The sequence below is a fragment of the Ovis canadensis genome, chromosome 11 (assembly GCF_042477335.2).
Source record: "Ovis canadensis isolate MfBH-ARS-UI-01 breed Bighorn chromosome 11, ARS-UI_OviCan_v2, whole genome shotgun sequence".
Taxonomy (NCBI): Eukaryota; Metazoa; Chordata; class Mammalia; order Artiodactyla; family Bovidae; genus Ovis; species Ovis canadensis.
The window spans coordinates 17889431-17914525 of record NC_091255.1 but is presented as its reverse complement, the minus strand read 5'-3'; the positions used below and the strand labels follow the sequence as shown (position 1 = coordinate 17914525).

Genomic DNA, 25095 nt, shown 5'->3' with positions numbered 1-25095 from the left:
GGTGCAGTGGGTCGGGGGCCTGCAGCCTCTGTCGGACTGAGGTGCAGAGTCCACTCTTGAGTCCAGCTGTTGCTCCTGACTGTAGACTACAAAACTTTGCTTGATCGATCTTTCCCAAGGCACTGCACTGATATAGGCCAGATCTCCTTGTTTTTCCCCAGGCCGTTCCCTCGTGGGATGGTCTCGGGAGCAGTCAGCAAGTGTGTAGGCGGTGTTCATACCTGACCCCGACCCGCTGTTCAAGGTCCATGCTTTCATGACCCCAGTCATACTCCCTTCTGGGTCTGGCCTTGGGGTCTGTAAGAAGGCTGTTATTCTAAGGAAAACATGAAAACTGTTTTTCATCATTGTTGATACATCCTCAGCACAGTTTCTTGATATATGCTGTTTTTCTAGGTGTTATTTCTATGAAATTTCTCAAGGCTGTGAGTGTACATTATTAGAAATTCCCGCTACAGTTCATTATAGAAAATTTAAATAATATGAAGATTACTTAAGATTTTAATTTCTTAGAAATAATTTGTTAACATTTTGGTATTTCCTTCTAACCTTTTTCTTAAAGCCTTGCTACTTTTTAGTGTACTTGGAAACCTTTGAACTCAGAGCTGCGAAGAACCTTGCAGTCATCTGGTTGATGCCCTCATATTCCAGATGAGAAAACTAAGGTTCGGAGAGGTGTGATTTGCTCATGATTCCAGGCTGATTACACAGTTGAAATTCAGGCATTCGGATTCTAGCCAAGCGACTGTTCTCTTGACTCTCTGCGCAGGCCTGGAGGCCTCCAGAATGGTTTCCAAGGTCTCATAACTTTGACTTCTCCATCCTATTTTCTGCAAGCCATACACCGTCAACCAGGTGTGGTGGGCGGTCAGTCCTGGTGTTATTTTTTAAGGTATGATTTTTCTCACAGTGCAGTGGCTCCTTAGGTAGTGTCTTGGCTTGTTTTATCAGATGCTCACAAAGAGCATGACTTGAACTGACGTTAATATTCAAACACTTTGTGTAAAGAAAGTGTGAATTTAGTCCTAAGATTCAGGGGCCTGTAAATCACTTGTCCTGGTAGTTAGGCATGTTTTGAACATACTATGACTTAAGCATTTTTTCCTGGGTTTGATCCTTCCCAAATTTTCTTGTTTTTAAAATAATTTTATTTACCTATTATTTTTGGCTGTGCTGAGTCTTCATTGCTGGGTGGGGTTTTTCTTTAGGTGCGATGAGTAGAGGCCACTCTCTGGTTTGCGGTGTGCAGGCTTCTCATTGCGGCGGCTCCTCTTGTTGCAGAGCTCGGGCTTTAGGGCTCATGGGTTTTCGTAGTTGCTGTTCCCGGCCTCTAGAGCACAGGCTCAGTAGTTGTGGCACACTCGCTTGGTTGCTCCTCGGCATGTGGGATCTTCCTGAATCAAAGGTGAAACTTGTGTCTCCTGAATTGGCAGGCAGATTCTTTACCACCGAGCCACGCAGGAAAGCCCTTCCCAAATTTTCTATCTCAACCCTCTTCAAAAGTTAGAAATACCCTCTCATTCTCTGTGAGTGTATCTGGCAGTCTTTGTAACTGAAAAGTGAGTGAGAAGATAAGAAACTTCTTTCTGTGTTCTCATGCCACTTGAGCAAGAAGTCGTAGGTGCTGAGCTGCTGCGGTCACTTTAATCAGCTGCATGTTGCTTTTCTTTTCAGCAGGTGGTCAGTTTCATTCCCCAAGGGGTCACTCTTCTCCCACCGGGAAAGCAACACCAGAGCCTCCTGTCCCAGACATAAGTCCAGTGGCCCAGCAGACTCACCGCCAAGACGCTGCTTCTCCTGCCTGCTCCGTGGCGGAAGAGGCCAGGAACCCCAGCCCAGATCAGACAAGCCTCTGCAGCTTCGAAATCAATGAAATCTACTCAGGCTGCCTGGACACAGCAGATGACCCAGAGGAGGAGCACCCAGGAACTGGCTCATCTCTTGAGGGGGCCACACCAAACCAGACAGATGAGCTGAAGTCCATGGAAGAAGAGCTGGAAAAGATGGAGAGAGAGGCGTGCTGTTTTTGCGATGAAGATGAGAGCTCTTCGGACGCTGACACGGAGCTCTCCTGTGAGGACTGGGAGTGGCAGAAGGGTGCGCTTCGTTCCCCCAGCCAGCCCGAGCCAGCCCGAGGAGCCCTGGGCGCCGTGAACAACCGCTCCGTGACCGAGGAGTACATCAGTAAGTGTGTGCTGAGCCTGAAGATTTCGCAGACCTTAATGCACCAGAATGCCGATTTGCTGAGGAATGTTCAGCAGAAGATAGAAAAGCTCGAGAAGATACAGAAGGAGCAGGAGGAGCGCAGGTCTCTGTGGGCTTCTTCGAGAGAGTTTGCAGGCATCCACGACTCACCTTCGGCCCTCGGCCCCCCGGCTTCCAGCTACCTTCCTCCTGTCGTGCAGCGGCCTGGGGACCAGCGGCCGGACCCGGGGGGCAGCGGTCTGACTCTAGCAAGGTCCCCAAGGACAGTGAAAGACTTTCGAGGAGGACATTTTGGCAAGAGGTCCAAGAAAAGAAGCAACTGTGGCTGGACACCTTTAGCTTCTTTCCCCCAAGTCACTGAAGAAAGCACGGGGGATCAGCTGGAGAAGGGCCGCCAGGTGAGGCTGAGACATGGGGGCAGGGCAGCATGCAGGGTTTGGAGCCGGCCTTGGTGTACCCTGACTTACTTGCAAGGGTGGCGTCAGCACTGCCAACTCCTAGCGAGTCCTCTTTGCTTTGGGAAACAAGGCTTCTAGGTTCGAATTCCAAGGTAGATACTCTTCATTTCCTATCCCGAACCCAGCTCACAGGCCCTGTCCTCTGTAAAATTCTATGAACTATGTGAAATCACTGTTTTGTAGGTCAAAATAATCAAGTATTGACAATTTTATATAGTTCAACTCACCAAATATGGTATCTTGGGCAGGTATTTAATCCCCATTCTGAATTGCTTATTAATTCATTCATTCACTCATTTGATAAGCATAGAGCCAGAGGCTGTTTATTAGACCCTGGGATTTGATGAATGAGCCACAAGCTCTGCTAGGAGCAGCTCAGACACCGATGGGGATGGGAGGGACTTGGTAGTCAAAGGAAATGCCTCAGAGGATGTGAGAAACCAGGGGCTGAAGAGTGGTTCCTCTGTGAGCTGCTGCTGTTTCTTCTTCTTTTTTTTTTTTTGACCACACCACATGGCTTGTAAGCTCTGGGCTTCTTAAGGACAGGTCCGTCCAGTAAGGCTGAGGAAAGGTCCCCACACATAGAAGGGGGCCTAGCAGTAGAAGGTACTCCGTCATTGAGGGACTGAATGAATGGATGAATTTTAACAAGTTCATACATGCAGAGCTGGCTGCCTGTTGAATCAAAATTTTAGAGATGGATCAAGCCCATCCTTTTCCAGAGTGTGAAGCTCAAGCTCAGAGACGTGAACTTTCTGAGATCCATGGATGTGACTGAGCACAGGGTGGAGTGGGAGAGGTCAGCACCACTGGAAGGAGGATCTTATTACTGAAATTATTTAGAGTTGCTGGCTCATGGTATTAAAAAAAAAAAAAGCCGGCTTTTAGTGAGTTTTATTATTCTTTTAAAATCCTCCACCTAAAGTGCACCCTCTTGGCCTGCATAGGGCAGCTGACTCCCACTACCCCATCCCTTGCTGTGCCACTGACCGGCCCCAGCTGGGTTTCTGACTCCCAATCTAGGGCTCTTGCACTGTTCCTTGCTGCATTTCAGTGAGACTTTAGTCCTCACTTAGAACATTTGGAAAAGCCTTGGCATTTGTTTTTATGTAAAGAGAAGGAAGGTGATTTTGGAGAACGAAATGGCAACTCACTCCAGTATTCTTGCCTGGAGAATCCCATGGACAGAGGAGCCTGGTGGGCTACAGTCCATGGGGTCACAAAGAGTCGGACACAACTGAGCTACTAACACACACACACAAAGAGAAGGCACAATGAAAGTTAGAGTTTACTAGAAAACTACTGGAAATAACTTTTATTGTATACTGTGTGTTGATTACCTTTTGCTGCATAACATAAAATAACAATGTTTTATTACTTCTCATAATTCTGTGGGCCCTGAGTATGACAGGGCTAACCTGACTGATTCTTCCATTTTTTGTGGCACTGGCCAGGACCAGCCCCTCAACTGCGTTCAGCTGGAGTCTGCATTGAGCAAGAAGTTGCAGGAAGGCCTCAGTTACTGGGCTCCCCCAGGCGGCCTTTTTCCACACTTGGCTTCTTTTGATTGACTAAGTAGTCTCATCCAAGCTTCTCTGCAGCCTGGCAGCTGGCTTCCCAAGTGAAAACTGAAGCTGCCAGGTCTCTTAAAAACTAGGACAAGATCACTTTTGCTGCTTTTCTGATGGTCACAGGAAGCCAGCATGGATTCAAGGGAAGGAAAGTAGATTCCAGCTCTCCAGTGGCAATGTGGACAGGGAGGGAAGGAATTGAAGGCAGCCGTTGTTGGAAACCATCTACTAGTACATATGACTATGTGTAAAGCAACTATACCATATTTTAATTGTTCTTTAAAAAGCCTACCCTGGTTTTCTAGCATAATCAAGGAATAAGGCATTTTCACCTCAGTGAAATTTTCAAACATTTGAAATTCATTCTTTTAATTTCTCCATTCTTAAATTTTTAATCATACTGAATGAAAACACTACAGACTTGCCATTATTCTAAATGCCAGTTTAAATATATTCTAAATCTATTCTAGCCTTTCCTTGGTGATCATGAGGATTTTTTGGACATCTGTTACTGTGATACAATGTTGCCTCTACTCAACAGCCTCTGGAACTCATACTCCACAGAAACAGTGATCATTTTTATGCCTCTCCTCACCTTAGGTGTCTTGCTGCCATTCCCAAATCTTTTATTTGCTGTAGGTTAGGAAATGCAATTAAACTTAGTTGAAATTGCAGTAAGCAGATCCCAGGTCTCTTTTTTTGGCTAAAGGGCATTGGCTTTAATTTATTTTACTTCTACTATTTTTGAAGTATTGTAGCTTTTTTTTTTTTGGTTGTGTTTTATTTTCATAGCACCCCTCTCCTCCCCCCACCGCCCAGTAGATTTAGGCAGATATTATTGTCCCTGTTTTATGGATGAGGAAACCAAAACATAAGGCTCACTTAGGTTAGTCTGAGTAAAGATCAGACGAGAACCCAGGGCCTGGGGCTCCTGCCATAAAACCTGCTGCCTTAATAATCATAGAGGGGAAAGTCTGGGGACTTTTGATGTCTATTTTGTCTGCTCATTTTCCACTTGCACCCTGTTCAGACTGAAGTCCTGAGGGCCAGTGTGTCTCTGAAGAGGCCTCCAGCTAAGAGATGAGTTAGTAGATGTGAAACGTGCAAACTGAAATTATCTTGAGAGGTCTGGTTAGTTCTACATGCTGAGCAAGAATGACTTTAAAAACAGAATGTGAGAGTGAAGGGAAGCGGGATTCCTTCATCAAAGCACTGAAACATGTCTCCTGATTTTTAAGCTGCCCACGCTTTGTGGCCCTGGGAAACAGAGCAGAGGTGAGCAGTTTCAGCCCACTCACGGAGCCAAGGACAGCTTGGAGAGAGACAGGAACCAGAGCACCAGCAGGTGGGTTAACGTTTCATTGTTCTTTGTGTCATCATGTCTTCAGACGCCCATGTGACCCTTAGGCCACTTAATGGTCTTCATGTTGCTGGTGACAAAGAGATTGTGAGTGTTGAGGGGTAGTAACAGAGAAAGGGATGTTGGCAGTTTCTCTCCGTTGAGTGAGTGAGAAGAGCAGTATAATGGAGACTCGCAGGAGACGTCAGAGGTGAAGCTGCTGCAGGTCAGCCAGACAGAACTCCTCAGTGGTCCAGAGCAGAGCACCCTGTCTTCCTGAAACTGTCTAGATCGCTTTCCTGAGAAAAGGAAGTGCCAGGCATCCCACGTGCCAGGGCTCCAGAAACCAAACTACCTGAAAATCAGTGTTGTTCAAAATAAGTGTCACTGACTGGGGGGCAGGAGGAGGAAGTTGAGCAATATCATCATTACCTTTTAGACTCTGATTTTTAGCCAGATCGATAAAATGAATTGATTTCAGCACAAATCAATTTTCCTTCAGTATAAGGAAAGTGTATGCATATGCTGGGTTTTTAAGAACTTAGGAAAAACAAATTTTCTTTTGCATAGGAAGAATTATTAATGGAGCAGTAAATGTTTTTCAGGACAGAGTCGTATATGAACTTAGTTTTCCTTTTCTGTGGTTAAAAGACAGCATTAATCCACAGCTTTGAAGTCCATCTTCCTGGAAAAATTTTTTTTTTATTCCTGCCCTCAGTGGTGACTGAGAATAATGACAAGAATTTGCTGTTCTCTTCACTTCAGTTAAATATGTACCAAAGGGAGAATCGAGGAACATGCCCAGGCATTTTAGATTAGTGTATTTTACCTTTACGAAGGGAATGAACTGAAGAACCGCCTAATTGGCCTCAGAGTTTAGCACTCACGTCACTGACAGCGGCAGACAGGGCGACGGTACAGCCGCTGGGGGACGAAGCAGAAGCTGCAGCTGCGGCTGCCCTGCTCAGCGCCAAGGGAGAGGTTGAATACTTTGCTGCCAACCCACCTAGGCTTTTCGTGTGCTTTCAAAATAACCTTAATTATATACATGTAGGCATTTTTGTGGGCTTCCTGGGTGACTCAGTGATAAATACTCTGCCTGCCAAGGCAGGAGACGCTGGTTCGATCCCTGGTTGGAGAAGATTCCCTGGAGAAAGAAATGGCAACCCACTCCAGTATTCTTGCCTGGAGAATCCCACGGACAGAGGAGCCTGGTGGGCTATAGTTCATGGGGTCACAACGGGTCGGACATGATTGAGCGACTAAACAAGAAGGCAATTTTGTATCCCGAGCTTTTGCTTTACATTAGAACTTTTTTATCTTTTGTTATTAAAAGCATCCTGTAAACTTACTTTGAAATTATAAGTTTGAAATGGGGAAAAATTGAATTCTCCCCATTATTCTTTTCCCCCATTGTTGAATTTTAGGTTGTTTCATTCTTTTTTCTGTTATGACTAGGGTTATAGTGACTTGTCAGTTAATTTTGTTCTGCATTTTGGGTTATGTCCTTGATAGACTCCCAGGAGCAGAGTTACAGAGGGTTTGAACACTTTAAAGATGCTTGATGCTGTTGCTAAGTCGCTTCAGTTGTGTCGGACTCTGTGTGACCCCATAGAGGGCAGCCCACCAGGCTCCCCCGTCCCTGGGATTCTCCAGGCAAGAACACTGGAGTGGGTTGCCATTTTCTTCTCCAATGCATGAAAGTGAAAAGTGTAAGCGAAGTCGCTCAGTCGTGCCCGACTCTTAGTGACCCCATGGACTGCAGCCTACCAGGCTCCTCCGTCCAGGGGACTTTCCAGGCAAGAGTACTGGAGTGGGATGCCATTGCCTTCTCTGACAGATGCTTGATAGCTGTTGCCAAATTGTTCTTCAAAGAAGCTGATCAGACATGACGTTCCTAATTCAACAGCCTCTCTTTGCACTCTGATACAGCAGGAGACTGGGCTGTTCTAGATAAAAGGGAATTCCTATGTATGCATAAATCACACATTTTCTTTTTCTTTATCTTATTTGCCAGGTCTTAAGTTGTGCCACACGGCATCTTCTAGTTGTGGCATGTGGGATCTAGTTCCCTGACCAGGGATCAAACGTGGGCCCCTGCATTGGGAGCATGAAGACTTGGTCCCTGGATCACCAGGGAGCTCCCCTAGACGATACATTTTCAAGGAATTAGTTTCATAGGTGATAAAGTATATATAGTCATGGGATATTTAGAGGAAAAAGAAGCTGCTTTGTTGTGCAGAGGAGGAGACCTTGGCCCAGAGAGACTGACGTTTGCCACAGTCAGCTAACTAGTCGCAGGACATGGTCCACAACTCAGTGAAACTAGGGTGAAGATCTCTGAATGACCTTCAGAATCCCTGGTGCCTTAAGCCCATCTTTGTAAGTGTTAGCTGTTGTGCTATCACTGATGTGCAGGTGGGCCTGTTACCAGAGGATTCTGATCGAAGAAACTACAAGGAAACTACTGAACCATCACCTATGCTCTGCTCTGCTACAGCCCAAGGACCAGGGTTCTGTTTGTGAAGCTGAATTTCAAGATCATCTAACCCACTCCTTTCATTTCTTAGCCAGGGAAGGCCTAGGGAGTCCAGTCCTCAAAGCAAACCGACACAGCTCAGTAGTGTACTTCTCACCGAGCCAAGCCACCCACAGGGACCACCCGCCTCATCCAACCCTGGCCAGGACTCTACCAGGTAGTACAGCCTTGTGGGCTGAGTGTTGAGGGGGGGTCTGCTGCCACCTGGTGGTGCACAGGAGTCAGTGCAACCTCAGAACAGTTCAGAGAATAGGGACAGTCCTCTGGGTGGGCTCATGGACTTGGGGTTGTGTCAGGAACCTGAGTAAACTGATGTGTTTGTGTTCACTTGCCCTCTTCCCCCAAATATATGCAATTCAGGATCAGTATGCAATCTGTGTCTTCTGAAATCTATAACGCAAAGTCAAGAAATAACAAAGATGATGGAGAGATACACTTAAAATGGAAAAGTGAGTATAAAGCCATGGGTTCTGTTGGACAAAATGAAATTTAAAGTATCTTTCTAGCTTGGTTGTTATCTCAAAGTACACAGCCTTTACTGTCTTCTCATATTTTTTTCTTGTTAGATCATTCCATTTTGAAAAAAAAACACCTTTCTGATTATAAACTGTAAAAGAGAAGTGCTTTTTTAAATCTCTGGACTAAATAGGAAATCTTTCTACACTCTGTATATGTGTATATATGTATGTTTTGTAACAAATGTAGTAAAAAAAAATACGCAGTATAGATTCTTATAATGTTGTTAAGGTAGAGAGCTTGCAGTGTCACTTTCACCTATCCTGTGGGCGTGATCCTTTCGTATCAGTTTAATCTTACGAGCTTAAAAGAATACAGCATCTATGTTTTTTGATAGTAATGCTAAGTGACACTGAAGAAGGATAGAAAATTTTGAGGAAAATACTATATACATACTTCCAAAATATGAGCTCAGTCTGGTCTAGAAAGGCTATACAAACTCAAATAGAATGCCTTCCATTAGTTTCTGCAGGCTAGGGGCTTCACATGTCATTTTCTTACAAAATCTTTACAGCAAGAAAGTCTGCCTACAAATTTCTGTTGCCTTTTAGTCTAATTCAGCATAAAGGGCTGTAACTCACTGAAAGTCTGCCTGTCCCTCACTCTGTTATTAGTTCTCTCCTCTTTTCTGTTTCAAGCCAAGCAGGGCAAGCTAAGGATGATACAGTTCTAAAAAGGGGATAATTGTGACAATATAAGCTATGAAACATTACGTAACTCTTTAAGGAACTAAAGCTTTTGTTTCCAGCATTCACAGTGCTGTTTTAAATGCTGCTTTATCTTCACCCAGTGGAGGTAAAAGAAATGGCAGCAAAGGCAGCTACTGGACAGCTGACAGTTCCTCCTTGGCATCCTCGGAGTGGTGTGGCTTTAGACAGTGAGGCTGAAAATGAGCCTGACCCCCTGCCGCAGCTCCCCATTAAGGTCTCCGAGCATGTGGATTGGCAGCAAGCTGCAGAATATCGCAAGAAAAGCGATGAGCCAGGAGGAAATGACGAGTGTGGCCAAACAGACAGCAGTGACCAGCATGGCAGACAGTCGGGACCTCAGCGTTTCACCAGTAAGTTCAGATGGAGGAATTGGGGTAGGTGAGCTCTATCAAGTTGTCAGCTCTCAGCAATAAGAAAACCTCCTAGAATATTTCCTTTGGCTTCTCTCCTTTCCTGTCTATCTGGGGATCCTGAATTCCAGGCAAAAGTAGCACACCCATCTAATCCCACTGTCCTTCGGACAGATGAAAAAGCCCAGAGACTCGCAAGTTTCTCTATTACTGGAGCAGATTCCTTTGTCCAAAGGAAGTAAATAGTCTCCATGCGCTGACCCTACTTCTGGATCTAACCTGGCAAAGAATTGAACCTCTTACCAGAGGGCATTGGTGGCAGGCCAGCCCCTACTGCCCACTTTTTCGCATTGCATTTTAGGCCAGAAAAATTCTACCGTCTATCAGAGGGTCTATGCCTGAGCAACCTAGAGACAAATGATGTTTACTGGCATCACTTTTATAGATTTGTGGGTGAAAGCTGCATGCTGTGTCTTTCTACCTGGTAATTTGCTTGCAGTCAGGACATGGGATATCATTTCACAGTTGTTTGAAAATCCAGGAAAGGTACATCTAAAGTTATTCGTCTTAGGTAGAAAAATATACTGTTTTAGATTTTTTTGTTATTTAAAATCTGTTCCTTGTCAAGCATCACTCTTGAATGGGTGGGCAAAAGGGAGAATGATTCACGGCCGCGTGCTAGAGCGAGGCTAACCTAACAGTCTTCACTGTTTGGACAGAAGCTGACATGACACATAGCCGCATTCGGCAGAAAATGCATACATATCTTCTCTCACACTGTCCTTTGCCCCTTCATGTCATTTAAAAATTACTGAATGACAATTATTGTGTTATAATTTTTAGGTATCAGGCACCTGCCCCCCAGAAAAGATGAGCAGCCAGAGCACGGTGAAGTCTTTCAAGCAAATTCGGATGCATCTGTGGCTGTTGAGAAGTCTTACAGCGTAAGTCATACAGCTGGAGAGCCAACTCAAACCCAAAGACCTAGTAGGGTAAAACTGAGTTGTTACGTATTATGACATTGAAATATCTGTAGTAGTTCTTTTTTTGTTGGAGCATGTGCCCTCACATGCTGACATGTCTGACATGAATGAAGAAGTCTCTCCTCCCTGTCTAATACTTTCTGAATTAGTTCAGCTCACAGCACTGTGAATATTGGAGCTTGGGGAAAACACCGTGTTAGATTCAGCTCTGACCCTTGAGCTTTCTGTCTGTGTGTGTGCTCAGTAACTCAGTCGTGTTTAATTCTTTGCAACTCCATGGACTGTAGCCCACCAGGCTCTTCTGTCCATGGGATTTCCCAGGCAAGAGTACTGGAATGGGTTGCCATTTCCTTCTCTAGAGGATCTTCCTGACCCAGGGATCTAGCCCACATCTCTTGTGTCTCCTGCATTGTCAGACGGATTCTTTACTGCTATACCACCTGGGAAGCCCAAGCTTTCTGTCTAACCGTGTAGAAAAGACCACCTCATAAAGCTCAGTGTGAGGTCAGTTATCAAAGTTCGTGACTGAAGTCAGATTGAAGTAGGAAAAGCAGGGGCAGGGTTGCAATGAGAGTACCTTCGCCTGGGATGTTATCTTAAGACCAAAATTCAGCTCTCAGCTCGGTGGAAGGAATGTGTTCATGCCTGAAATCTAGGCCTCAGCAAGATCTCTAGGATTCGGTCATTTCCCAGCATTTGCACTGGGGTCACAGTCCTGCTTCATGGATTTAATGCATTCTTCAAGTGTGCAGTTGGGCCATGGTCCAGCCAGCATAAGGAACCAAAATTTGTAACCACCATTGACATGGAAGAATATAAACAAAAATTGAGAATAAACAATGTAAAAAGCCGATTGTGATAACATTTGAGGCTTTCCAAAGAATATACCTTTGTGTTTTAATCAGTACACAGACCACTCACAGGGCAGCTTATTCTTTCTCTCCCGTGAGGCCTGGGAGGACGCACCACATTAAACATACTGGCTTGGCTGCAGAAGCAGGTCTGTCAGGGAAGTGGGGAAGGTGTGGGAGGCCAGGCTTGTCTGAGAAATTTCAGTTTGATATGAGAGGTTAAGGAAAGCAGCTGCTAAGTGCACAGAAGACGAAGTGTGGCAAAGGCAGTGTCCAGGGAAATAAACCACAAAACCTCTTCAAAGAGATGATTGAAGGTAAGGAAAGGAGCCAGCTGTCTGGCCACGTGGTGATGAGGGCCTGGATGTAGAGAAGCAGCAGAAAAGGAAGGAGTAGAGCAGAGATGCTGACGAAATAACTTGCTTTTAATTAATTAATTAATTTGGCTGTGCTGGGTCTTAGTTGCAGCATGTGGGATCTCGTTCCCTGACCAGGGATAGAACCCAGGCCCCCTGCATTGGGAGTGTGTTTAGCCACTGGATCACCAGAGAAATCCCAGTGACTTGCTTTAAACTATTTCATTTTTTAAATAGTTCTCCCTTTTTTCTAAATTAAAAAAAATTTTCTCGCTGCATGGCTGTGGGATTTTAATTCCCCAGCCAGGGATCAAACATGCGCTGCCTGCTGTGGAAGCATGGAGTCTTACCTGCTGGGCCACCAGGGAAATCCCTGTTTCATTATTGAGATTGCATTGCTATTTTAAAAACCATGCTCCTTCTCTTGCCTTTAAATGGGAATACCTGAAGGAGTCCCAGGTCTGAGCAGCCTCAGCCTAGAGTTGACTCCAGCACATGGACTGTGTCTGTGCCCGTGGGGATCAGGGTGTTTAAATTCGGTCCCCAGCTTGAGTTGTCTAGGGCCTTTCTTCTTCCTGTGAATTTCAGAGCAAAAAGGTCGCCCAGCCTCCCCTGCTTCCACTGTGCAGGTAAGGAAGTTGAGATTCAGGACTGTGATTTGTCACACTTGCTCTGGGGTTCATGACTGGCTGTGCAGAAGGAGGGCAGAGGTGCACCCGTGGCGGGAGGGGCTCTGAGCGCATCAGCCCGACTGCAGGATGATTTTAGATGCCCTGTTACTAACACTGCAGCCACCTCTAAAGGGATTTGTTTACAATAAACACCAACTGAAAAGTGATTTCCTACGTTATTAATAGGGTCAGTCTACACAATCAACTTGTTCACCGGAGTCTTCTGAAGACACTGAAGACATGACAGATGAATTTTTAACTCCAGACCATGAATATTTTTACGCCTCAATTGCTCAAGAAAATTTGGCTCTAGAGGTAAAAATTTACGAAGTTCAGGATAGTACATCTCCAGCTTCCTCTGTTGCTTTATTCCTTTAAAAGTATTTTTATTAAGAAAAATAGCTTATGCATAAAAGTATATCATGTCAATTTATCAGTGTTTTCGTATGTTTTGAAAAAAACGTGTGAAAAATAAGATTTTTCATGATGAAGGTCTTACCACAGAACTGTGGTTCCTGCATTGGTGCAGCGCTTTGTACTTCTTTTTCAAAACCGATTCCTTCTTGTTGCTTAATGCACAGTCCTTTCCTGGGGGGAGAGAAGGCAGCCTGCTGTTACTGCTCTGTGTGAAGAAGCACTGGCGAGAGCAGCCTAAGGAGTTAGCCCAGGACTGACAGGCTTTAGTGGTGGGAGAGCCGGGAATAGCGGCACGGGGTCCGCAGAGAACGTGAGGCTGTCCGGTACCCGGGCCTTGCTCTGGGACGTGCCTGGCTTTTGCAAGAACCTGTTTGTGCAGAGAGTATTTTCCTTTATAAAATGAAAATCTTAGGAGTCTTTTATTTACTCTTGTAATTTTTACCTCTTCTCTCCCCTACCCTGCCACCTTTGGGGGCCCTTTTTACCAATATGAAAGGTATCGTGGAGGAAAGAGAGATTGTACATGCCAATCACCACATTTGACTGACGGGAAGAATTTAGTGATGCATCAGAAAGCATAGTTCTCCCCTGTCGGCACTTCTGAAAACTCAGAGCGGTTTTCCATAATCAGTCCTTCAAGCATTCTTGATATTACTGTGGCCTGGGACTTTAAGAAAATGGTTAATAAAAAATAGAAAGTTTATATGCGCATATATGTACACACACGTAATATGTACACGTATATAAAAAGGGGAACAGGGAAAAGTACATGCATCTTTAGGGTACAGATCATGAACTTTTACGTGCTGAACACACTCATGGAGCCAGCACCCAAATCAAGAAATAGAACATTCCTGATCCCCTAGAAGGGGATCCTTGTGTTTCCTCCCACCCACTGCCTCTCCTCAAAGGAACCAGTGTTCTGACTTCTCACCCCATAGAGTAGCTTTAGAGCCTGGGCCATCTTTCCTACCTTTTTTGGCTTTTCTAGGAAAGCTCCCAGGGATTAAAACATCTTTGTTGGATGGTTGGAGTGAGGAGAGGGGATAATTATATAAAGAAGGGAAGAATAACCCAATCCCACCTCACAGTGGGAGGTGGAGGAGGGCTTGCTGTTGAGGAGGAACGTATAGTACAGATAAGTTCTTAACGTCTGCGAAGAAGGTTTGTTCTTTTTCTATAAGAGATGCAGGAACTTTTAACGATTTTCAAAGTTTAAGAACATCAAGAAATCCTCTCCCCATCTTTTGATGATGTATCTTCCTCGAGTGAACTTCCTTTCTTTGCTCTTTCTTTCTTTTATAGACCTCAAGTCCCATTGATGAAGACTTTGAAGGAATACAACATGCTTGCGCCCGACCTCAAGCCTCTGGTAATACACCCGGAGGGCAGATTCCTTTTAGAATCCCTCTTGTTCACTTTCTCTCTGTCAGGTCACACATGTTTAGAGCTGGAAAGGTCCTTAGAGATAACCTTCCAGGCCTTTCATTTCACAGATAAGAAAACTTAGGCTCAGTGATTTCCCCTCTTTAGAATGAATCCCCAGCTTCTCACTAGCCTCATGGCATCCATATATCATGTTACTTACATACTTCCCCTTGCATTCTTTTCTTTTTAACTTTGCTATTTATTTATTTATAAATATTTGTGTGTGTATTTATTTGGCTGTGCCAGGTCTTAGTTGCGGCACATAGGATCTTTAGTTGCTGATTTGAACTCTTTAGTCGTGAAACATGGGATCCAATTCCTTGACCAGGGATGGGACCCAGGCCCCCTGCCTTAGGATTGTGGAGTCTTAACCGCTGGACCATCAGGGAAGTCCCCCCACCTTTCATTCATATAGCATACGTTACAGCAGTTGCTTCTTTTCTTTTCCCCTGTAGTCTCTTTCCCTAGATTTCAGGCTCTTTTGTGGCACATAGCAGGTGTTGAGTTGTCTGTGCTGAGCTGCCCTGATGGACTGGCCTGGGCCTCACAGCTGGTTATTGATCCGGGGACAACAGTACTAGGTTTCTGTGTCCTTCTCTACTGCAGAAGACTGAGTTTTACCATCATTTTCCTTTGCTTGCATGACATCTTAGCAAAGGCTTAATAATAACCAATACTACAGTCAGTATGACATCGAGCCCTTTCTGGGCGTTGGGTTCTGTATAACTTAGCAATGGCTTCCTGTTACACGGGAAGTTAACCTTGGATCAACAGCTGGGGTATGGCACAAGACGAGACATAAATGGACCACAGGTACTGATACAGACATTTCAAAAATTGTGCACTTTCACTCTTTTAAGGCGTGTAACCATCTGTTTTTAAAACCAGAGTTATCCGTCTGGTGAACCATGCAGCTCGGTCCACGGTCATGTCTCCACTGTCTGAACCCAGGCTGGGCAGGTTTAGGATCTGAACATACTCCCTTCCTCCTGTTGCATCCTCCAGCTTGTGTCTCTAACCTGATTCAAGCCTCCTTCACAGTTGCAAGTGTTTTAAGAAGCTGTAAGCATTTAGGTGGACAGTTAAATTCTCAGGAAAATGTGCATGTGAAGTTCCCACACCTGGGTCTCTGGCCTCTCAGTTCTTTCTGTGGAGCCTCTGCCCATGATCACTCACTCTCTGTGTGAGCCTGACCTGTGTGTGGCCACTTCACTTGTGTTTGAAAGAGGGGTGAGTAGGAGAGAGAAATTATGGGGCAGGCAGGTCTGAAAACCATGGTTAGTTGGCTGCAAACATCTGAAGTACATTAGGAGCCTCTCATTTCTACTCCATTTCCTCCTTTTAGCCCTTCTCTTCCAGCTTTCCCACTATGGTTCTGATATATATCCTCTCCATACCAGGCAGTACAACAGGGGTAACAGTTGGATACACACTGGGTTCCACGCCCAGTTCTGCTGCTGATTTTTTTTCTGCATGACCTTTGGCATCTTGGGCATGTCATTCCACCCCAGGGCCCCACCTTTCCTTCGTATGAAATAAAGGAGAGAGTTAGACTCTCAAATCTAACTTCCCCTCCAGCTCTGCATTGTGCTTATTAGGAATTAATTTCTGCTTTCTAGGGCATTTGAAGAGAGTAGCAAGAAGGAGAACTGTGATGCTTCTCCACTGGTGGGGTTTCAGTGTCTTCAGTTCAGTTCAGTTCAGTCACTCAGTCATGTCTGACTCCTTGCGACTCCACGGACTGCAGCACGCCAGGCCTCCCTGTCCATCACCAACTCCTGGAGCTTGCTCAGACTCATGTCCATCGAGTTGGTGATGCCATCCAACCATCTCATCCTCTGTCATCCCCTTTTCCTCCATCCTTCAATCTTTCCCAGCATCAGGGTCTGTTGTAGTGAGTCAGCTCTTCGTAGCAGGTGGCCAAAGTCCTAGAGTTTCAGCCTCAGCATCAGTCCTTCCAATGAATATTCAGGAATGATTTCCTTTAGGATTGACTGGTTGGACTTCCTTGCTCACCAAGGGACTCTCAAGAGTCTCCTCCCACACCACAGTTCAAAAGCATCAATTCTTTGGTGCTCAGCTTTCTTTATAGTCCAACTTTCACATCCATACACAACTACTGGACTATTGGAAAAACCATAGCTTTGACTAGATAGACCTTTGTCAGCAAAGTAATGTCTCTGCTTTTTAATATGCTGTCTAGGTTGGTCATAACTTTTCTTCCAGGAAGCAAGCATCTTTTAATTTCATGACTGCAGTCACCATCTGCAGTGATTTGGGGGCCCCCCCAAAATAAAGTCTGTCACTGTTTCCACTGTTTCCCCGTCTATTTGCCATGAAGTGATAGGACCAGATGCCATAATCTTAGTTTTCTGAATGTTGAGTTTTAAGCCAACGTTTTCACTGTCCTCTCTCACTTTCATCAAGAGGCTTTTTAGTTCTTTGCTTTCTGCCCTAAGGGTGGTGTCATCTGCATATCTGAGGTTATTCATATTTCTCCCAGCAATCTTGATTCCGGCTGGTGCTTCATCCAGTTCGGCATTTCACATGATGTGCTTTGCATATAAGTTAAATAAGCAGGGTGACAATATACAGCCTTGACGTACTCCTTTCCCGATTTGGAACCAGTCTGTTGTTCCACGTCTGGTACTAACTGTTGCTTCTTGACCTGCATACAGATTTCTCAGGAGGCAGGTCAGGTGGTCTGGTATTCCCATCTCTTGAAGAATTTCCTGCAGTTTATTATTATCCACACAGTCAAAGGCTTTGGCATAGTCAATAAAGCAGAAATAGATGTTTTTCTGGAACTCTCTTGCTTTTTCAGTGATCCATTGGATGTTGGCAATTTGATCTCTGGTTCCTCTGCCTTTTCTAAAACCAGCTTGAACATCTGAAAGTTCATGGTTCATGTATTGCTGAAGCCTGGCTTGGAGAATTTTGAGCATTACTTTGCTAGTGTGAGGTGCGTGCAATTGTGCGGTAGTTTGAGCATTCTTTGGCAATGTCTTTCTTTGGGATTGGAATGAAAACTGACCTTTTCCAGTCCTGTGGCCACTGTTGAATTTTCCAAATTTGCTGGCATATTGAGTGTAGCATTTTCATAGCATCATCTTTGAGGATTTGAAATAGCTCAACTGGAATTCCATCACCTCCACTAGCTTTGTGCGTAGTGATGCTTCCTAAGACCCACTTGATTGCGCATTCCACGATGTCTGGCTCTAGGTGAGTGATTGCACCATCGTGACTGTCTGGGTTGTGAAGATCTTTTTTGTACAGCTTTTGGTGTATTCTTGTCACCTCTTCTTAATATCTTCTGCTTCTGTTAGTTCCATACCATTTCTGTCCTTCACTGTGTTCATCTTTGCATGAAATGTTCCCTTGGTGTCTCTAATTTACTTGAAGAGATCTCTAGTCTTTCCTATTCTGTTGTTTTACTCTGTTTCTTTGCATTGATCGCTGAGGAAGGCTTTCTTTTTTTTTTTTTTTTAATTTTAAAATCTTTAATTCTTACCTGTGTTCCCAAACTGAGGAAGGCTTTCTTATCTCTGCTTGCTATTCTTTGGAACTCTGCATTCAAATGGTTTTATCAGTGTCTTGGCTTTTGCTAAAGGTGGTACTTTTATAGTGGGCCTGCCACTGCCTACCGGGCCACCTTCTGGACCTAAAGAATGGCAGGGGGATCGTGAGCATTTGCCAATAGGGCAGGCTAGTCTGTGTGTCCACTTCTCCATAAACCAGAGCTGTATAATGTGGGAAGGAAAATTGGATTCTGGTCCTGTGTGCCCAGAGGCCTACAAAGTATCTTCCTGAGAATTGGGGAGGACTTGAGATGCTTGAGGCCAACGAGAACAGAAGACAGTTGAATTAGCTCATTAGTACTCAAGACCCCACCCCCAGTCTTTAAGTGGTGTTTGGTGGCCAAGAGACACAGTTAGCATCCTGGGTCTTTTCTGCTTGGAATCGTCAGTGAACAAACAGTTCTTGGTTTCAACGCCCCCTGGTGTCTGTTGACAGGAATCAGGTCAGTTTGCCTTCCTGAAAAGACAAAACACCATTTGTCTCCGGAAGTAACTGTGAGGCTATAACTGAAAGGCCAGTAAATGGCTTGATTGTATTCTGAGTGTCAGAATATAGTTCTCCCCTCTGAGCAAGGAAAATAAACTTTCAGAGCAAAAACCTCTTCTATAGTACTCAATCCAAGCCCAATTAGGAAACTCTTTGTTTATGTAGATTATTTATTATTCTAGACCAGACCAGGAAAACTCCAGAGAATGAAAATCATAATCTGGGTTTGCAAAAATTTATTTAAAATGCTTTTACTTTATTCTTTCAGGTGAAGAAAAGTTCCAAATGAGAAAAAACCTTGGAAAGAATGCTGAAACTTTGACCAAGTCTCAATTCCAACCTATACGAAGGTATATGCCATTATTTTATTCACAGTTTCAGATTCATAGAAGTAATGTTAATTGATGGTAATGCCCCATATTTATATGTTGTTCTTCTTCAAATATAATAGCCACCATGTTATAACCAAAAGCTTTAGGCAACCTAGATTTGTTAGGACTTGTTCAGTAGAATTGTGAAGGGTCATGAAAAGGAGCTGTCATCTGTATCCAGATCTTGACTCTGCTTTTCTAACTGTATGACTTTGGTCAAATTTCTCTTCTAGTTGTGTGAGTGTGTTAGTCACTCATTTGTGTCCAACTCTTAGTGGCCCCATGGGCTGTAGCCTTCCAGGCTCCTCTGACCATGGGATTCTCCAGGCAAGAATATTGGAGTAGGTAGCCTTTCCCTTCTCCGGGGATCTTACCAACCAGGGATCAAATCCAGGTCTCCTGCATTGCAGGCGGATTCTTTACCCTCTGAGCCACCAGGGAAGCCCAAGAATACTGGAGTGGGTAGCCCATCCCTTCTCCAGTGGATCTTCCCAACCCAGGAATCGAACTGAGGTCTCCTGCATTGCAGGCAAATTCTTTACCACCTGAGCTACTTAATGTTATATAGCATGCAGCCCCCAGATTCTAGTAATTTATGACAACAAAAAGTGCTTTTGTGTTCATGTTCCGTGTCCATCAGGGACTGGCCAGAAGTGTTCTGTGCTGTATTACTTTCTCTCAGAAATCCACAGTGTGGGAGACTTCATCTTTATGCTTCCTTTATTGCTGAGGCAGAAAAGAGAGAACATAGTGAATTGTGCACTGGACTTTTAAAAGTTTCTGCCCCAAAGTGAATCACATCACTTTCACTTACATTTCACTGGTTAAAGCAAGTCATATGGTCATTTATGTAAATTAGAAGGACCAGAAAGCACTGTCCTATGTTGTGCTCAGAAGAAGAAAAAGGTTTTGAATGAATTAATAGTCACAACCCAATCCAAAATCCATTCTCTTTCCTTTATACCACTGGTCTCATAGGGATTGCTACAAAGATTAGAAATGTGGGAACATTTGGGAGGATTTAGCATGAGATCTAGCTTATAGTTTGTGTTTGAGTATTGAAAATGTATCTTAAATATTGGTTAAAATAGAAACAAGTCAAATTTGTCTTCAGAATTATTTTCTAGCCTTTCTTTGACACAAGCCTCTCTTGGCCTCCCCTGATCCTCCATGCCAGGAAGCTGCCTCACAGTTGGTGAGGCCCCGTGGCTGTGCCTCTTGCTCCAAGCTCCATCCCCAGCAGAGTACTCCATTGACTTCCTCAGGAGCTTGCTCAGCCAGTAGCATCATAGGCTGATTTCAGGTGGGCTGACCTTTCAGTTCAGTTCAGTTCAGTCGCTCAGTCCTGTTCGACTCTGTGCGACCCAATGGACTGCAGCACACCAGGCCTCCCTGTCCATCACCAACTCCTGGAGCTTACTCAGACTCATGTCCATTGAGTCAGTGATGCCATCCAGCCATCTCATCCTTTGTCGTCCCCTTTTCCTCCCGCCTTCAATCTTTCCCAGCATCAGGGTCTTTTCCAATGAGTCAGTTCTTCACATCAGGTGGCCAAAGTATTAGAATTTCAGCTTCAGCATCCGTCCTGCCAGTGAATATTCAGGACTGATTTCCTTTAGGATGGACTGGTTGGATCTCCTTGCAGTCCAAGGGACCCTCAAGAGTCTTCTCCAACACCACAGTTCTAAAGCATCGAGAGTATTTATTTAGTCTCTTGAGTGAAGTAAGCCAGAAAGAAAAACACCAATACAGTATACTAACACATATATATGGAATTTAGGAAGATGGCAATGACGACCCTGTATGCAAGACAGGGAAAGAGACACAGATGTGTATAACGGACCTTTGGACTCAGAGGGAGAGGGAGAGGGTGGGATGATTTGGGAGAATGACATTCTAACATGTATACTATCATGTAAGAATTGAATCGCCAGTCTATGTCTGACGCAGGATGCAGCATGCTTGGGGCTGGTGCATGGGGATGACCCAGAGAGATGTTATGGGGAGGGAGGTGGGAGGCGGGTTCATGTTTGGGAACGCATGTAAGAATTAAAGATATTAAAATTTAAAAAATAAAAAACTAAAAAAAAAAAAAAGAGGAAACAGAGGCCCAGATATGCATGTGCATATGTGGCCCATCAGTAGCAGAGTTAGGATTGGAGCCCTCCCTGTCCATTCTGGGCTCAGTGTCCTTCCAACGGCCTCTCGCAACGCCCTTGGGCTACGTTGTTGCACTCTGCTGACAGAAGATTTATGTAATCTTCTCACTTTCTCTCTTAACAGTCCTGAAGGCGAACAAGAGGAGACATTAAAGGAGCCACCAAAGGAAGCGAAAGAGAAAGATATGTATGGCCACCAGAAATTGCTTAAGGATTCTGTGCAAAGTCTTAGTTTTAGGGGAATGGTGTTTTCTTGTTTGTAAGAGTTTCTGTGTTCTTCCTATTTTTGTGTATACATGTAACGTGAGCATGTTTCTCCTTTCACCAAAAAGCTGCTGTGATAATGTGATCTAAATTGATAGTATCTTACAATCAAGGGAATACAGTGATAATAAGAATATAATCTTATACTTAAGGTAGATTAAATCTGTTTCCCACATTAATATACTTGCACCTTTGGAATTTATTTTTAGCTGCTGAGATATGTTTGAAGTTAGTAGCTCTTTCTAGGATATTCTGATACTCTCTTTAAGATATCTTAAGTATCTTATAGATATCATATGGATATTCTAAAGTATTCTCTGATTTTGGCCTCTTGCCAAATAAAGATTTTTGTGAAGAGCATCTTTGAAAAGTACCTGTTAGGAGTATAGCGTTTGATTTTTCTAAGCATCTCCCAGTTACTCTGTGCTTTTAATACTTTAGATCATTGACAGACCTCCAGGACCTGTCGAGTATCTCCTATGAACACGACAGTTCTTTCAAGGAAGTCTCCTGCAAAACACCCAAAATAAACCATGCACCTACTAGCGTCAGTACTCCGCTCAGCCCAGGTACTCTCTCACAGAGGGGTGTTCTGGGAGGGGAACTAACAGCCCCTGTCCCATTGGCTGTGGGAAGCCAGGTTGTGGGCGCAGACCCGCAGATGGGTGTTTTCCTCACAGTGCAGAGGGGTTTCTTTAGGGCCAGAGCGGAAGGGGATAATCCCATGGGAGGCCAGGTGGTGATAGTGATGGTGGTGGTGATTAACTAGCTATCGTTGTTACCGTTCATCACTCAGTCGTATGTCTGACTCTTTGCGACCCCATGGGCTGCAGCACACCAGGCTTCCCTGTCCTTCACTATCTCTCGGAGTTTGCTCAAACTCATGTCCATTGAGTTGGTGATGCCATCCAACCAGCTATAAGGAGATTTGTTTACTCTAGCAATAGAGACATGTGAATACCAAGTCTACTTTGTACTTGAAGCACTGTTGAATTTTGGGCAAATACACTGGGTTCTCTACAAGCGCTTCCTTGGTGGCTCAGATGGTGAAGAATTTGGCTGCAATGCAGGAGACCCAGGTTTGATCCCTGAGTTGGAAAGATCCCCTGGAAAAGGAAATACCAACCCACTTTAGTATTCTTGCCTGGAAGATCCCATGGACAGAGGAGCCTGGTGAGCTATATAGTCCATGGGGTCACAAAGAGTTGGACATGACTGAGTGATTAACACTTTCACTTTCACATTGGATTTTTTATAGAGTTAGTAACTTAAAACAGTATCTTGTACTTAAGCATGCATAGTTTGAGTCCTGTAACCTCATACAGCCAGCATCAAATACCCTCTCTTTAGTGTCCTTATTTTCAGTATATTTGTGGTTCAAATGATCTCCCTTTATTTTGATGGCCAAGTTTAGAGACTATCATTTTGTATACCTTATGGAGCTTTGTCTCAAATCAGTGATTATTTCAGTTAGTGACAATTTGGGAAGTTCCTATTATAGATATAGAATTTTATGGGGTTTGTGTGTGTGTTATTGTTGTTTTTAAATAATGTAAAGTATTCAGACACTGACTGCCCTCTTTTCTACAACAGGGTCAATTTCTTCAGTTGCTAGTCAGTATAAGGACTGCCTTGGAAGTATCCCATTTCAGGATACTAAAACAGGATCTGCCTCATGCTGGACCAGTCAAGAATCTACTCAGACCTTGTCTGATAAATTTACAAGTGTCCGAGAGAAAGCAAAGAGCCTAGATTCCCTTCTTACTTCCTCTGAAATTGTCCCTGCTAGACTGGCTAATCTAGTAAGTATATAGACTGTGCGTTGCACCCTCATGGAGTGATTCCAAAGGTGTCAGTGATCAAAAGGTCAAGATTTCTCCATATCTATTTTACAGAGAAAGGAAGAAATAAGCTGGATCCTCCACAGGCTTCCCTGGGGCGCCTGTCTGATCTGTCTTGTAGATTGGATCCTGGGCTTCTGTACCCTTCCCTGTCCCCACCCCACCAGAGAGATTGTTTGGCGATTTCTCTGAAGAGCCGGCCTCTGCCATAGCTTATGATGCTCCCTTCGTCTGCATTGCTCTTTCAGTCTAACCATATTTACATTCCGCCTCTTCCCTGAAGCCTCCTCTGGTTAGTTCTCAGAGTTCTGACTGATCTGAACCTTGTTCCTGAACCAGTGATCTGCAGTAAAAACACTTCATGGTGCCTTCTCCTTGCTTCCTCCCCTTCCCTGTGCTGTTTGCTTGTTTGCTTCTCACTCTCCTTCATATTTCACATGTAGTCCTTTCCGGAAAACTACAAGTTCCTTACTTGGTACTGCTCATTAAAAACCCGTTGACTAACCATAGTGTCGCTTCCCCGGTGGCTCAAAGATAAAGAATCCACCTGCCGATGCAGGCGATGCGAGTTCGATCCCTGGGTCAGGAAAATCCCTTAGAAAAGGAAATGGCAGCCCACTCCAGTATTCTTGCCTGGGCAATCCCATGGACAGAGAAGCCTGGCGGGCTGCAGTCCATGGGTTTGCCAAAGAGTTGGACATGAGTTAGCGATTAAACAACAACAAACAGACCATTCTATAGGCAGATTGATTACTTGTTTGGCCCTCAATGAAAAAACCACTCTCATCTTCTTTGGGCATTTGACTCACAAAAAGTCTCATTCTGAAGTAGGGAATTTAAGAATTATATGCTTTTGTTCAATGTACTATCAATAGGGCAAGTTCTAAGGGCCAGGCACTATGCCAGGCCCTCTAATAGGCATCCAAAAGTGAGTAAAAAAAGTCCCTGCCCTGAAGGAGCTCAGAGCCTAGTGAGACGGCCTGGCATGATGTAACACAGAGTTTTCAGTAAAAACAGTGCTGTGGAGGCAAAGAAGGGTGGGAAGCTTCCAAGAGAAGGTGACATTTGAATGAGTTTGACTCAATCAACAAAACAAATGGCTTCTTTCATGAATGATACACAAGCTTAATTCTGGAAATGACTGAGCTTAACATGCCTCTTTAGCTTAATAATGTGTGTGTAAATTACCATGTTTATGTCTTATTTATAGAAAAGATTGCCTGCCTTTACTGGGGCTGGTTCCTCCAGCATTACTAAGGCGCCTGACGCATCATGCCGTGCCACTCAGAGAAGGAGCCTGCCGAAAGGTACCCTGTGTTTAGTATTAAAATATAAGTGCATAATTAGTAAGCCCATTTAAGAGAGCCTTCACTCATCTTTGATGCTATAGTAGGTTTAAACAAAACTGCTATTTTCCCCTGGCTATACAAATTAAACATACTTGTTATAAAAAACTTGGAGATTAAAGAAGAGCTTAAGGGACTTCCCTGGTGGTCCAGTAGCCAAGACGCTCCCAATGTAGGGGGCCCAGGTTCAATCCCTGGTCAGGGAACTAGATGCCACATGTCATAACTGAGTGTTTGCCTGCAGCAACTAAATACCCCACATGCTGCAACTAAGACTTGGTGCAGCCAAATAGGTAATTTTTTTCAAAGAACTTAAAAGAGAAAACTACCACCATTCTACCATCATTTTTTAACTTGTACTATTTTGGTACCTCTCTTTTTTATGTTTTTAGAACTATACCCCTCCATATATATATACATATATATGGCGTAGCTAACATAGTATATCAGCTCTGGCTGCTCCCTTTTCTTCAGTGATATATTTTAGAATTTCCACTTAACAGTAAAAATTATTCATAAGTATGAGATGACTGCATACTAGTTCATTCTACATCTGTTGCCTAACCTTGCTTTCATACTGAAAATTCATGTTGTTTTCTAATTTTTGCTCTTTGTACAGAAATCTTTATCTGGACCTCTGGTCTTTCTTTAGGAT

At 44.1% G+C, this 25095-nt stretch overlaps 1 protein-coding gene across 4 annotated transcripts in view; it reads left to right on the top strand.

Moving 5' to 3' along the window:
- The window catches only part of TEX14 (testis expressed 14, intercellular bridge forming factor), a 126733-nt gene that overhangs the window by 89253 nt on the left and 12385 nt on the right, over window positions 1-25095 (top strand). For 3 of the 4 annotated variants that reach the window (XM_069602623.1, XM_069602620.1, XM_069602622.1), the window contains exons 14-26: window positions 1675-2603; window positions 5473-5579; window positions 8144-8269; window positions 8473-8561; window positions 9419-9688; window positions 10532-10632; window positions 12736-12864; window positions 14272-14338; window positions 18728-18809; window positions 21114-21176; window positions 21695-21822; window positions 22847-23055; window positions 24305-24401. In XM_069602623.1, coding sequence (XP_069458724.1) covers window positions 1675-2603; window positions 5473-5579; window positions 8144-8269; window positions 8473-8561; window positions 9419-9688; window positions 10532-10632; window positions 12736-12864; window positions 14272-14338; window positions 18728-18809; window positions 21114-21176; window positions 21695-21822; window positions 22847-23055; window positions 24305-24401 — 2397 coding nt within the window. The remainder of the gene's footprint in view (window positions 1-1674; window positions 2604-5472; window positions 5580-8143; window positions 8270-8472; window positions 8562-9418; window positions 9689-10531; window positions 10633-12735; window positions 12865-14271; window positions 14339-18727; window positions 18810-21113; window positions 21177-21694; window positions 21823-22846; window positions 23056-24304; window positions 24402-25095) is intronic. The other variant, XM_069602621.1, reaches the window with a different exon arrangement.